We start from the raw sequence: 15413 nt of genomic DNA on the forward strand, positions 1-15413 counted from the left end.
CGCTTTAATCAAAAGCCCCTTACAAACAAAAGTTTAACAACACAGCTTTTTACGAAGGTAGGCTTTCGAATCTTGACGGGCTTCAAATACCAGAGCTGACGGATGGTCCAACTAAACCTGCAGTGAAAAGACAAGCGCACTGAATGCACACTTCATTAGAGTAAGCCCAGTGCAGCATGACAAGTTACAATCTCTGGGTGTTATATGGAGCAAAGTATCATATTTTGCTTCTATTTTCAGACTTCAGTGAGAGACGCAGAGAGGCAGACAGGCAGGCAGGCAGGCCGCTTCATAAAGCGATTAACAACTCGGATGGTACTTTCACTCTGTCACTGTATCCACAGCGTCATCTTCGCTCGAGGTGGAAACAACAGCTCTGCCATCCGGGCCAACAGCCTGTGACATAGGGAGGGATACCTCTGGGCAAAAGAGGGAGCTGTTTTCTCTACCAGAAAGAGAGGAGAGGCTCCATTTAGCCGAGAGCCGACTCCATGGGATACAAATGTTGAGTAAAAATAGAATAGAATAGAAAAAAATAGAACTATTTTGGCTTGAATGCTTGAGTTACTTTTTTTTGCACAAGTAACTCAAAATCTTGATAAACAATTTCCCATTTACAGGAATCTTTTAAAAGAACAATCCTCCTTCCTGACTGATGGACTTGGAACATTATTTATTTAGAGTTAAGGCCATATTAAATCCTGTGCCAGCGATGCGGTGCCTTGTACTGGCAGCCTATATGTCACGAGTATTCAACCAGTTTCAGTCTCACGATGAAATACAGTCCATCAGTTTATTAGTGAAAATTAGACAACAATCCTGATCCTTATCCTGATCAAAGTTTGTTGCATGCCATGTAAGGGACACAGGTTGCAGAAGAGTCTGCTCTGGTGAAGTAACAATCAACATCATACTCCACAATGTGTGGTAGACAACTCCCACAGTACTAACCAATGGTGACACACGGTGGTGGCAGCATCATGCTGTGAACAAGTTTACCTTGAGTAGAGATAGAAAAGCTGGTTTAGCATTGATGGAAAGACTGATGGAGCTAAATATGGGGCAATACTGGCTGAGAACCCAGTTAGCAGTTGGGTCAAAGGTCAAAGATGAGTTCAATGCATCTAAACACATTAGTTATGATGAAATAGTTAAGATTTAATTAAGTATATATGTTAAAGCGCAAGCAGCCTGGAATGGAAATTGGTGGAAGGATTTCAAAACTGAGTGGTTTAGTTTAGATGTGTAAAGCTTGCAGAGACACAGCCCCAAAAAACTGTAACCGACAAAGTTCTGGTTCATGTGAGCTGAATACAAATACAGAACAGTCTTCAGATTTTTATTGGTTAAAAAAAAAATGTTTAAAGCAATTTCTCTACCACTTCACAATAAACAGCATGTTGATCAAGACAGAGTGGTTGCAGTTTCAGTTGCTCTGTGGAGACAATCGAGACTGTGCAACTCTTAACAAACCAGGCCAGAGCAGGATGTACAGAACCTGATCCAAAACCTTAAAAAACCTTATGAAAAAAAAAAAAAAAAAAAAAAAAAACAAAAAACAAAAGTCAGAACCCCTGGCACTCCAGGTGGAGCTACACCGACTTGTCTTTGTGTACGTGACGCAAAGGAGGGGGTTGTGTGCGTGTGCGTGTGTGTGTTTGTGCCTGTGTATGCGTGCGTGTATGCGTGTGTGTGCGGGGAGGGGGAGGGGGAGGGGGGGGGTGCATACTACTTAAAGGCGGATTAACGGTGCAAGACATTAAATCCAACCTGCCTCCATCCAGACACAGCGCACAGCCAATCAACCTGATCTGAAGATCGAAAATAGGAGGGCTTACAGTAATCAGCCCTCGGAGTCTCATGACAAGGAACAGTGTGGCAGCGTTGTGGGAGCGCTCGGCACACACAGCAGGACGCTCACTGGCGCTGCGCTCTCAGCTCATAACCAACCAGATAGCGCGAAGAGAGACAGAAGGGGTGCGGGGGGGGCGGGGACGGTATAGGAGCATCCAGTGACGGATGCGTTTTTTAGCTTGATTTTGGACGCTCTGGAGTGTAAGAACATCGGGAGACAGGGAGAGGCCGTGCGGGGAAATTAAGCCGGGTGCTTTTTTTTTTTTCCTTTGGAGGGATTTGACCAGAGTGCCCTTGTATCGTCGTCTCCTCCGGATGATCAGAAATGGGGGAATGGACTATACTAGAGAGGCTCCTGGAGGCTGCTGTCCAGCAGCACTCTACTATGATAGGAAGGTAAGATGATGTACAAAAAAAAACAAAAAAACAGACAAGAACAAACCGAAGAAACGCAGCAGCCTCCAGGATCGTCTTTAGCATGGCACCCCAGTCCCCCGTTTCTGTGTTGTGGCTCCAGGATCGTCTGTACCGTGGTGTTCAGTGGTGCTTCGTGTCTGTGTTGTGGATTTTTCTTGTCTTGTTCCCCAGATCTTCTTCTTTTTCTTCTTCTTTCAATTTTTTTTTTGCTTCCTTTTTTGTCTTCCTCCTAAACGAGACAGCTCAACTCAGATGACAGCTGTCTTTTAGGAACCTGGGATGGTGCTGCAAAGTCAAACAGTCTAAACTTAAAATTCATGTGTAGCCGTTTCGTGTGATCATTCATCCGTTCATTCATTTGGTGGCTGGTCGTTGGGTTTGAGTGGTGGTAATGCACTCAGAGGAGGGTGGCAAGAAAGAGACATAGCCTCACTTCATTAGCATGCTCACACAGGTACAATCACGGCAACGTCGATTGCTGACGTGTCATGATCATTAAATCACATTCGTCGTAAGAAACGCATTTCTCAGAGAGCGTCCAGTTTCAGCACTGGACAGCGCCTTAAAATTGCAAAAGGGCGCTCCTACACTGAACAAATAGTTGAGATACATTTTCACATTGCTCTGCTTGTATTCTTGTAAGAAAGACATTCATTTTATTTATTTAGTTATTTTTTCGCCGAGCGTCCGTTTCAGCACTGGACAGCTCCCTAAATTAAATCCGAGCGCTCGCTAAAGGACATCTGCTCTGAACACATAGACGTGCACACAGTGGCACATGGTTATGTTTGTTTGTTTGATTGCTTTATAGGCTCACAAACACAAATATGAACTTAAAAGAAGCACTTTTTTTCTTTCTTTCTTTTTTTATTTATTTATTTATTTATTTTTTTATTTTTTTATTTTTTTGCATGACAGTGTACCGTTTCAGCATTTGACAAAGTCCTAACTTAAAACCGGGCGCTCCTAACACGGAATGCCAACAACTCGCACAATTAATTTGCACAAAAAAAAAAAAAAAAAAAAAAATGTTTTGTTTGCTTGGTTTCTAGGATCAAAAGACACATTACATTTTAAGAAACTCCTATCTTCTCTCGGAGGTGATCCTGCTTCGGCAGGGAACAGATCCCCAAATTAAAGTCGGGCTCTCTCGTTTTCCATCGTTGTGTTTGCTTTACGTTTTGCATTGTTGTAAAGACACATTTCATTAACCAGAGCGCCCTGTTTTAGCCAAGGACAGCTCCTTAAGTTAAATCCCAAACACCCATACACTGAACACATTATTTATTTTACACACATTTTTTTCTCCTTTTTACATATCTTTAGTTTGCTTTCGACATTTATTGTATAGATCGTTTCTTTCTTTTTTTTTTTTTTTTTTTTTAAAAGCGCCCTGTTTCAGCACCGGGCAGCTTCTCTTGGGTCGTATTCCGAGCGCGTCCACACTAACGACGTTTATTGCACATATTTTCACATTGTTGTGTTTTGTTTTCTTGCTTTTTAGGATCCTACTAACAGTGGTGGTCATCTTCCGGATTCTAATCGTAGCGATAGTTGGAGAGACTGTCTATGATGACGAGCAGACCATGTTTGTTTGTAACACCTTACAGCCGGGCTGCAACCAGGCATGCTACGACAAGGCATTCCCCATTTCACACATTAGATATTGGGTTTTTCAGATCATCATGGTGTGCACGCCTAGCCTCTGCTTTATCACGTACTCTGTGCACCAGTCGGCCAAGCAGAAGGAGCGGCGGTACTCCACGGTCTACCTGACGCTGGATAAGGATCAAGATTCTCTGAAGCGAGACGAAAGCAAAAAGATTAAGAACACCATTGTGAACGGAGTACTCCAGAACACTGAGAACTCCACCAAAGAAGCCGAGCCGGACTGCTCGGAGGTGAAGGAGATCCTAAATTCGGCCATGAGGACTACAAAGTCCAAAATGAGGCGTCAGGAGGGCATCTCCAGGTTTTACATCATCCAGGTGGTGTTCAGAAACGCGCTGGAGATTGGCTTCTTGGTGGGCCAGTACTTCTTGTACGGGTTCAACGTCCCGTCCGTGTACGAATGTGACCGCTACCCCTGCATCAAAGAGGTCGAGTGCTACGTGTCCAGACCCACGGAGAAGACCGTGTTTCTGGTCTTCATGTTCGCGGTCAGCGGGTTCTGCGTGGTGCTGAACCTGGCCGAACTCAATCACCTGGGCTGGAGGAAAATCAAGACGGCCGTGCGGGGCGTGCAAGCCCGGCGGAAGTCCATTTATGAGATCAGAAACAAGGACCTGCCGAGGATGAGCGTGCCCAACTTTGGCCGCACGCAGTCCAGTGACTCTGCATACGTGTAAACAAAAACAAACAAAAAAAAAAAATAAAAAAAAAAAAAAAATCAACCCATGATGGACATGATGGACAGCTCCGCACGCCTAAAATTGTGTCATGATTTTAAAGAGTGGGCAGATTTATTTATTTACTTAATTTACTTTCTGTTTGATTTGGTGATACTTTATGGACTTCGAGACGAACGTGGATCACACGTTGGTTTACTTTTACTTATTTTATTAACGCACTGATGCAACTTTTTAAGTAACGTTTCTACTTAAAGCGTGGAGACCATGTTGAAGTGTTCGCAGATTTACTCTTTCTTGGGCTGAACTTGAAAAGAGCAAATGTAGAAGAAGAAGAAAAAGAAGAAGAAGAAGATGAAGAAGAAGATGAAGAAGAAGAAGGAGAAGAAAAAAAAGAAGAAAAACACTTGCACTAAAAGAGGTGAACACATGAGAGCTTGATCGTATCCAAATGTGCTGACATTTTTTTTCTCCACCCATATTTCTTTTATATGGCACCGTTAAACAGGGAAAATATAGCATATTCCTACCAGATTTATATATACCCATTATACATATATATATATAAAAATATATATAAATATATAAATCCTTACTGGTTAGCTAAAATACATCAGCTTGGTCAACTCTTTCTTCTTTTTTGTTTTTGTTGCCTGTGTTGCACCACTGACCTTAACATATGTAACCATTCCATTGCTTTCTAGCTATAACTTGCAAAATAGTATCTGGTAAATTTGCTGCAAAAAAACGCTAACGTCTGTGAATTCCTTAATTTAAGACACACCAAAGCGCCCACTGTTTTTATTTGTGTTTATTTTCTTGCTTTTCGTGTAATCAAGTGCCATACTTGTACATAGACATTATATAGATTATAAATATGTGTATACATATGGATATATATATAAAAATATAAATATATATAAATATATAAATATCTGATGATAGTAATAATCATGAAAGCTGATTCCTTGCTTGGATTATGCTCAATACTGGCCAATTTATTATTATTATTTTTTTGTTTGCTCCAAATGTATTTGATGTGGTTTGACTGAAGAAATTAAGATATTCAGATTCTTTTTTTCTTTTTCCTGTCTTTTATTTTTGGAAACGTCTGGGGAAAGAAATGAAGTGCTAGCTTTTTTTTTTAAGAAAAAAAAAAAAATAATAACAAGACTCCCTCCAATCACAGCTGATCAAATCTGAAAAGAAAAAGCACAAAGTTGAATTTTTGTCAAAGAATGGGCAATTACAATCTGCTCTGGTGCTACAGTTTTTCATAGAATGGTTTTAAATGTAACCTTCTGAACCAGAAAGAAGAAGAAGAAGAAGAAGAAGAAAAAAAAACATCTTTTTTTTCTGTGGAAAATAAAAATGGGATTCGTGTACACCAGAAACGTGTGCGGTGCGGTACTTTGTGTTCCCTGCTGTGGCTTCTTTTCATCACAGAGGTATCCGGTGGAAGTTGTGTCTTGCTGCAGTGAAGATGTTAGCCACACCCACTACTGCAGGACACACCTGGTGCAGGATCTCATCACTCTGCAATGTGTTGCAATTCTAGTGCTGCTTCCTTGAGACACATCAATACTTTTGCTCTGAGATAACGCAGCGTGCATTAAACCAGCGCCAGCCCTTAAATGTGCATTCACAGGCTGTTAGTGTGACATTAATGTGCTCTACTCTACAGGGACAACAAACAGCTAATCATGCCTCTGAATACGTGCACTTTGCTCATCCCATCTTCTTTAATTTGACAAAGGAGGCAGCCAGAACAAAAGGAGGAGAGGGCATTGTGCTACTTGTGAAGGTCAGAAACAAAAGATGGGGAGAAATAATAAGACACAAAGTGTTCAGCTGTATAACCGCAACAAAACAAGGGAGGAGGGGTTGGGGGAGATATGAGAAAGAAATGAAGACCTTTGGAGATGAAATGAAAAATCTGAAGCTGTTGATAGTTGTTCTGGGGGAAGGACTCTACGCCCATCTCCCCTCCCTCTCGCCTCCACTGCCCACCCCTCCCCACCTGCCTCACAAAGATGACTCTGCAAAGCTGGGAGAAATCAAAGAGCAGCTGTACCTGCACATCCATCTCCAGCTCAGCAGGGACCAGAGATTTTGTCATGAACTCAAAAAGAAAAGAAGACGAAAGCAGTCCTATTAATCACTGTCAGTGTGAACCAGCACCCTGTCATCCTCATTAGCCATGAATTCAACAGCCTATGGTGGAACGCAGTAGAACAAAATGACCGTTTCCAGAATAGTACATTACTCTCACAAAATTAGGTTGTTTATCCGGAGCTCAACCAAGAATGTTCTTGTTCTAGTTCTTGTATATACTCAGCCTTTTTCTCTGAAACACTCAAACGGATTCGTACAGCAGGAAAATTGTTGGGACATTTTCTGAAACCAGTTATGCATGCATGAAAATCAAGAGACCAAACAAAGAATGTGATTGCACCATGCACATAGGAGTTATTTCAAAAATAAAACTTTTTTTTTTTCTGAATGCCTTGGAAACTTAAATCACTGCGGTACAAAAGGGCTGGAAACAAGTTTGATATGACAAGAAGAAAATGAGAGGCAAGAAGCCTACAGACCGTCTTCCCAGTTCGGGTTTTCTTAAATCGATTTATATTTTACAGGTCAAAAGAGGTAAAAAAAAATAAAAATAAAAAATCAACACATTAAAAGAGAGGTGTTCTCATTATTAGGTGGTGTACAACAGAAAAGTACCTTCTTCCATTGTTCACGTTCTGAATAAGAGTATTCAGAACATGAACAGTGGAACAAGCCCAGCTTTAGTTCATGTTAGTAAGAATAAATGTGCAGCACATGAAAGTCAGGCAACTCCAATTTCTGACCATTTAGTAAATTTGAAGGAGTGTTGTAGAATCAAATTACTTAAATTCAAATGCAAACTATCATATTGGAATATTAAAACCTTTAAAGTACTCATATTGTGTTTTAAATGCATTGAAATTTAATTTGTTTTTTGATGGCACCAAAATAAGCATAAACAGGGACAAACCTTAAAAATGCCACCTAATACACTCCAGATACCCTATCACTAAAAATAAAGGTCTCTTGTCTGACTTTCAGGAAGGTGTAAGGTTATTTTCCGGTCAGCAGAGATCAAAGCCAAGTAGGACTATTAGCTTTTAAGTTTCAAAAATATAATCTGACAGGTGTTGGTTTGAAGAGGCTGAAGCAGCAAAATAAGCAGAATTTTGAAAGATGAGGCACAGTAAGCAAAAAAAAATAAATAAATAAAAAAAACTAGACGGACTGCTTCTGCATTTGAGTTTTATTTAAAATCCACTGTTTTCCTATTTTCTAATAAATGTGTGTATTTATGGCAGTGCAGCAGCTTCCTTTTTTTTTTGTTGTTTTAGCACTAATGTGACAAACAGGACATCTGTTGGAAATACTTGAGAATACATTGAAGTTAAAACACTTGGAGTTTTATTAACTGATTCTACCACAGTAAGGTCTATTGGCTGTTGAGCATGACTAGGTCAAAATAAGATTCCTACCATGTTAAGAGAAAAATGAATAAGTACATAAAGTGCACAATGTGTGACACAGCAAGCGTCCAGGAGTTTACCTCTCACATCTTGGGTTTCCAGAAGCAAGCCAAAAGCACTTTGACTCCTCGAAGCCTTTTGGTCAATATTTTGGGAACTACTTAAACTTTAAGTTTAAAATATCAGCCCAGTAGTGGAGAATGGTGGCAAGAGCGTAATGATTTAGAGCAGCTTCTGGGTCTTTACAGCTAGCCTTCGACGAGAGGGAAATAAATTCCAGACGTTGACAGAATGTCATCCGGACAGAAGTCTTGTGGGAGTTGGGTGGTGCCGCAGGACCACGGACCAGACATGTGAAAGTAAATTTGTCACAGGTTGGCTTCAAACAAAGACCAGGCCAACAGAAAAAAACAAACAAAAAAAAAACAAAAACTGTGAAATAAATATAAACAACTGTTAATACAGAAAATGAAGCAAAAAGAGGTGCACTGAAGCACATTTAAGAAAGGCAAAACCAGTCGTATACACAGGAAACCTAAAAAAAAATAAGCCTAAGCTATCTGATCAATTTGGATATTTGTTATAGGAACTAGAAAGGTGGACGACTAAGCTTAACAAATAATATTGTGAGTCCCTTTTGTTGCTTTCAGGACAGTGTGGAGAGCAGGTCATGACACACTGGGATAAACTAGTCTTTTCTGTTGTGTAGCAGATGGAGGTGGGTGCCGCCTTTTTGTCCAGGGTGACAAATCTTATTTAGCGCACTAAAGTGGGAAGCTGGTCAGGATGCTTGCTTCACTGCTACAAGGTCATTGGTTGTACTTTCTGTGTGGAAAGTTTACATTTCCATTGTTCACATTGCATCACATTGCATTTTGTTTTCCTCAGGATACTCCAGATTCTTTTCTCAGGCCCAGATTCACTGGGGATTCAGTTGCCTTAAGGGTGTGAGCACAATTACGTGTCTGCATTCACTGATGACCTGTTCGGGCTTATGCACATTTTGTCAGAATATAATCACAAATTGCAATGTAATGCAAGGATAAAAATCTTGTTAAGAAGTTGTCATCAAAAGGCGTTGTGTTTGGCTGGTAAATGCAACGCCTTCTGACAAGAGAAATGTCAAGGTTTTCAACTGAGAACTACATTGAAAATAAATGTCCATGTCAGACACGACAATTTTAAAAATCAAGATTAAATTGATTTATTCTGTTCATTTCACTTGCTTCTAAATCGCATTATATTAAAATATATATTTTTTGTGCACAGAACCAAGCTTTTTTAAACTTCAACTGTTTTTTTTTTTTTGCACATATTTTCTCCTTGAAACCTTCAGAATCTTCACCTGACAGTTCATCCAGCAATCCCTTTGCAGCACAGCAGGCAAATCATTCCCATTTTTCCTCTCTCACCTCCTCTCTAATCTTAACAGAGAGGGCTTCCTTCAGGGGGAGCCCCGCTTTAATTCAGCCTTTTGCACAGATTACAGCTTGAAAGGGGGAAAGCAAAAAAAAAAAAGAGAAGAAAAAAAAACCAACCCAGCAAACTATGGGTCTTTTTTGATCAACCCATCCGGAATGAATGAAATTAGTCCGTTTATGGCAAGACGTATGCACAGAATGGCATGGCACAGAAAGATATGGCAAACACTGAAACAAAACACACTTGATGTTTGAGACCTTGTGGGGGAGGACATAGAAACGCATTTACACAGTGGGAGCAAGTTTCAACCTCTGTCTGCCAGGGCAGCTGGAAAATAGACCCTTTATCTGAAGCCACAATTACTCTCTTCCTCCTCACCACTGTGCTTCAAAGCAGCTCAGAGTCACAGAAGAGCTAACTTTTTTGTTTTGTTTTGTTTTGTTTTGTTTATTTCATCTGTGCTCCAGCTGCTTTGTTTGCAAAATTCATCAGCTTTTATGAAATCTCTCCGAGACAAGGACAAAAGGACAGAGAAGAGAACATTTGACAAAAGGGTGTCCTGAGGGATTTGGCAGGCTGATTTTTGGTCGGGTGTTTAGGTCGCATTGGCTCACCCAGAAGGAATCGGTTGAAAATAAGCACCAGCACTGACAGAATATACCTGACAGACCTGACAGCAGATTAATTTCTCATCCATTTTTTAATGTGCCCCCCTCCTCCCCCTTGGATTAAGAACATTAGTGGATTATACTCAGATTTGTCAAACAGAGGTTCGCAGCGGGACAGTCAGCACCTGGTTGAGGACACAATGCACCCAAACCTAAAAAGTGATGAATGCGAATTCCTATTTTTATTTGCCAGGCAGGTTTCGGGAGATTAGGGATTGAGTCAGTCTGGGTGAATCTATTAGACCTTCAGAAAGAGGAGCAGACGCTGTTTCTCCTTCACGCAGTTGAGAGCAGATATTCACATCCACTGTAAACAGACTCAGACGGATCATTGAACATTCGATTTGATTAAACTTTCACTTCTTTAGGTCACTTAGGTTGACCAAAAATATTTCTATTTGCTAAATCACAGAATAATCAGAGTTTTTCTGAATACTTTCTTCAAATTTACAAGTTTACAAAAAAAAACTTGTCTCTTAATGCACACTGCAGCAAAGAGAGAGAGAGAAAAAACAGAATATTTTTGTTTTTCTTCCTTGGGACATTTTAATCTCCTACAGATTACAGTTTGTTTGAATATTCGCAGTTTACTAAAACTTTTCACATTCGCTCACCTCCTCTGAGTCCCCTAATAGCTTGTAGCTGCTACATGTAGCCCATCGACCCTGATAAATGTTTAAGTTTTGCACCATTACACAGCCAATAAAAATCAGCGGCTGGCAAGTCCTAATTGGACACAGAGCTGTACACCGGCCAGTTGGACTTGCACTTGATGTACGAGGTGCAGTGCAGCAGAGTGCAAGACGGCTAAGGCAGACAGAAGATTTACTTTAATAACAGACATATACATTACCTGCACTAAAATGCTGTAGCACATGAAGAAGCTTGTGAATCACTACTGTGCAATACAGAAGCACTCAGGGACAAAAAGATGAGACTCGTATGGGAATTTTGTGGGTGCAAAATAAAAGACTAAGTTGCTTGAATAGGAGCCAGATGAGAGGGAAGGCTGCTGCTTTACAAAAATAAAAAAAATAAAAATAAAGCTTTTTCAGTGCAAACAAATGGAAAGCAAAAAACAAAGGAACATATACTATCTTTGTTTTGAAGGATGAATTCAAATTTATATGCCAGGGGAAACGTAGGATTTGACAACGTGGGTGTAACACACTCACTATGATACCCTCAGCCCTTTCTTCTGACACTTATCCTGGAAAGTGACGGTTTTGCTAACCCAGGCAGGGGCGAATGTTGTCGTTTTAGGGCCAAGGGCAGAACAGAAGCAGGCAGCACTTCACCCACTTTCTTGTCTGTTGAGTGCTGTGAGTAAGTTTTATCTGCAAAGTGACTGCAAATTGCTTAAAACCTTGAATATTTGGAATATCCAGAAGAATAAGGAATGAAATCAAACACCTGCTACTGGTCTAAAATTCACATTTGTAACATTTTTCTGTCATCTAAAAACACTTACTATCCACTCATGCGCTTGCAAAATCTTTTGTAAGTCATAAATCAGATTGAAACTTGTGGTTGTAACATGACAAAATATAACAAGGTTTTAAAATATTGAAATACTTTAGTTTAGAAGGTATTGTCAGGTACTGGAAAGTCTTTAGTATTTTTTTCCAACATCTCTTCTTGATGATGATTAAGATCCATCTTTAGCAGATGCCCAAACCGTTTCAGTTTTGATCATTTTTGCTCTTTTCTGTCACTTCTTTGTAAGTGAAACAACAAAGGTCAGTGAAGTCTTCTCCTTGAGGCAGAAGCACACCAGCAGCAAAGCTAACATGACTGAAAGATGTAAATCAGATCGAAAACTCTTCTTCCTGGGGTTCTGGGGTTGACCCATCTAATGTTGAAACAAGAGCTTTTTGTTTTTCCTCGTACTGGTTTCCACATTTCTCTTGCGCTAACAAACAGTTTGTCATATTCTTACAGTCTGAGTTGCTTTTTAAAGCTCACCCTTTTATTATTTGACATGTCTTGATGTCTTTCATGTGAACAGGAGTCATCCGTGAAGTGAAAACACACATGCAGCATCTGAATAACGACTTGGACCTTTGGATATGTCACATGATCATCGACCAAGACAGCAGCAACCTTCATACCGAAATATCCGATCATCCGTCCTGGAAATTGGCAACATGATGCTGGTGGTAGCGAAGAAGCCCCAGTTTGCATGTTGACATTTAACTACAAACACAATGCTGTGGCAGAATGCAGCACTCACATGCATGTGTTCCCTCATCTTCTAACGTCCCTTAAAGCGTGCATGCTGCGCTGTTTCCTTGTCAGCTTTTTTTTTCAAATGGGGGGTGAAAAAAAGAGCTGCTGGGAAAAGTCTGTGCAGAAACGTATGCTGCTGTTGTTGCTGAGGCGTTAATTAGACTGAGAAATCCTATCTTCGACCCTCCCTTCAAGCCGTCCGGAGTCACACACCCACATAACACCTCCTCCCACACACGCCAGAGATCCCACTCCGTGTGCCAGAAAGCGTCTTAGCTGTGAGCGACCTGAAATGCGTGTGGAAAATTTCACCTGATCATTAAAAATCAATCCCACTGCGCAAAGTGTCGGCCGCGTGAATCATTCTTGAGTTTTTCATGCCTGCTTGTAATTAGGATCAAATGTAATGCTGACAGGATTCCATGCGAGTTGTGTTTGAAAGCTGCTGAAGCAAATAAAATTGTGAATTAAACTGAAATGAATACAAATTTAAATCATGAAAGCAAACCGTTTTGTTTGAGGGATGACTTGAAGACACCTCTAGGCTGTGAACATTAGAGGAGGAGATACTGCACTGAAGCCTGAGGCGACTGATTGTGCAGAATGAAAAATGGCTTAATGGTAATCTAGAATCAATACTAACAGATGGAGTTTACATTGTGGAGGCCTGTTTCTAATGACTTTAGCTGATCTAATTACTATGCAAAAAAAAAAATGAAAAAAGAAAATGGCTTTGTATGTGCAACTCCTTACACCCCTTTTCTTAGCAAACATGATTAAACCTTTTAACATAGAATAGTAGAGAAGTAGTAACTTATACATAGGTAAACAACGTAATGTGCATAACATGGGAATGGTAGAGGTGTCCCAATCGGTTCAGGCTCAGATCACAGCATTTTTAAATTGCATATATTGGACTTTTTCACTACACTAAGATCCATGAAGCTGCTTTTAAGGCAGCTAAAATCAAAGTATGTCAATTTTGAAAAAAATAATTTTTGTTGTAAACCGTAGACATATGTAGATACTTTGTTCAAAAGTAATCTGAGTTTCTAACTCCAGATCTAATGGCAACTGAAGATAAAGAATGACATGAATGATAACGATGGGTAGCTTATTCTAATTATAATATAGTTATTAGGCAATGATCCAAGAGACGACGACCCGTCACGTGTTAATTTGGGAATCGACTGGTCCTGTTGTTTCTTTTTCTTTTTACACTATCACAAGTTTTAGTTTTGATTTTATCTTCACAATATGAATTTGCAACAACCGTGACCAAAACGTTGTCCCACATGTCCAATCTGGATCAAGTTACGCAAAATTTAATTCAAACTTCAATTCAGATGAGTTAGGAAGCAAAAACCATAACATGATATGCAAACATACAACCAAATGTGGTGCTGCTGGTGCTTTCGCAACCATGTTTCAACACGGGGTTGGTGTGTTCAACTTAGCACGTTCCAATCACGTATTTTAATGTACTTTCGCTGCATTGTTTGCCACATGGATGGGACAACAATAGCCGGTTTGAATTACACTGTTCTGTGGGAGAGGTTTTGCATAGAGCCTGTCGTTGTAGAGCTGCTCTGGCTCAGGCTGGACTGGGAGCTCTCTGATGGCCTTAGGAGGCACAACTGGAGACAAGCTGGTCTCTCTCCAAACAAAGATTTGGGTTCACATGACCTGAGCGAGCAGCTGTCCCCGTTAGTCCTCCGCCTGCAGCACCACACACTCCACAGTGGGACTGTCCTCTATGCAGAAGCCAGTTGATTCACTGTAATTCAGTTCAGTTTTGATTTACGTAATTAGATATCGAATATCTAAGTACCTTCCACAATCATGTCTGCCCCTTCTAACCTTAACTTTGTTGTCGCTGTTATGAGAACAATGAAAGAGACAGTTTGGCACTTGTAAATGACAGCATAGCAAACTTAGAATAGGGAAAAGAATAACAAAGACACACACAAACAGAAAGTAGATAAATATACAGAATACAATTAAAAGTCAAGTTACGAAAGAAAATGTAAATATGAACTGCAGTCTGCTATGTTCAGGACCAAAGGTTATTGTTGCTCCTTACTTCTTGAGGGATAAAACTACCGCTTAGTCTAGTAGTTTTTGCGTGATTTATATCGTCTTCTGCAGGAAAGAAGGGGAAACAAAAGAGTGTCCTGGATGCAAGAGGTCATTTATGACCCTATTGCCCTTCTGATGAAGCCTTTTTGTGTAACGTGTTAACACACCCACCAACAGAATCTCTCATGAATGTTAAACAACTTTTGGTTTGTAGTTTTCAAAGTCATAACAAGGTTTGCAGATGAGACACTTTTGGTCGGTATGTAAATTAAAACCACCCACACCGAATAATGTTGTGCTGCAAATTGATTAGATTCACAAAAGAAGAGTGGGGGGGAAAAAAGAGCACCTTGCAACTTAGATCAGTGAGACATTAGGAAACTTGAGCGTAACGTTCTTTTGGGAAAAGCTGCAAACACCAACTGTTTCTGAAGACAACATCTTCAGCAGACAAATAATTTGCCACTCCAACTCACTGCTGCTGCTGCATGGCTGATTCCAAACATCAGCTGCTGTCCCACCTCCTTGCCTCGACGCCACCTGGGAGAAACATTGACACCGTCTGGATCTGAGAGATGGTGGCTTTCAATTGCATTCTCATTGGTTACTGTACATCAGAGCTAAACGTGTGTCGTGTACGTTGTTGGTGTGTGAGTGTGCAGTGCAAATGAGAGGAGGGTTGAGTGTGGCGGGGACTGGAACTGGTTATACATCAAAGATGTCTCTCCATCATCTCCCTCGTTCTTTATCTCTTTGATTGTCAGGACATGAGGGAAGATTTTAATTATGTTTTCTTTTAATCAAACGATTAATCCTGCAGCACACAGCACCAAGGTTCCCCCTGGGGAGGCCTCACACATCTGGCCAAACTGTGC

General features: G+C 40.5%; 1 protein-coding gene across 1 annotated transcript; it reads left to right on the top strand.

Annotated features, from left to right (window-relative positions):
* Positions 1 to 1756: 1756 nt before the first annotated feature.
* On the top strand, positions 1757 to 5950 carry gjd2b (gap junction protein delta 2b). Its single transcript, XM_007576253.2, has 2 exons — positions 1757 to 2250; positions 3776 to 5950. The coding sequence occupies exons 1-2, from the start codon at positions 2180 to 2182 to the stop codon at positions 4617 to 4619; spliced, it is 915 nt and encodes a 304-aa protein (XP_007576315.1). The 5' UTR covers positions 1757 to 2179; the 3' UTR covers positions 4620 to 5950.
* The last annotated feature ends 9463 nt before the right edge of the window (positions 5951 to 15413 follow it).

This window comes from Poecilia formosa, unplaced genomic scaffold, assembly GCF_000485575.1.
Source record: "Poecilia formosa unplaced genomic scaffold, Poecilia_formosa-5.1.2 Scaffold8, whole genome shotgun sequence".
Classification (NCBI taxonomy): Eukaryota; Metazoa; Chordata; class Actinopteri; order Cyprinodontiformes; family Poeciliidae; genus Poecilia; species Poecilia formosa.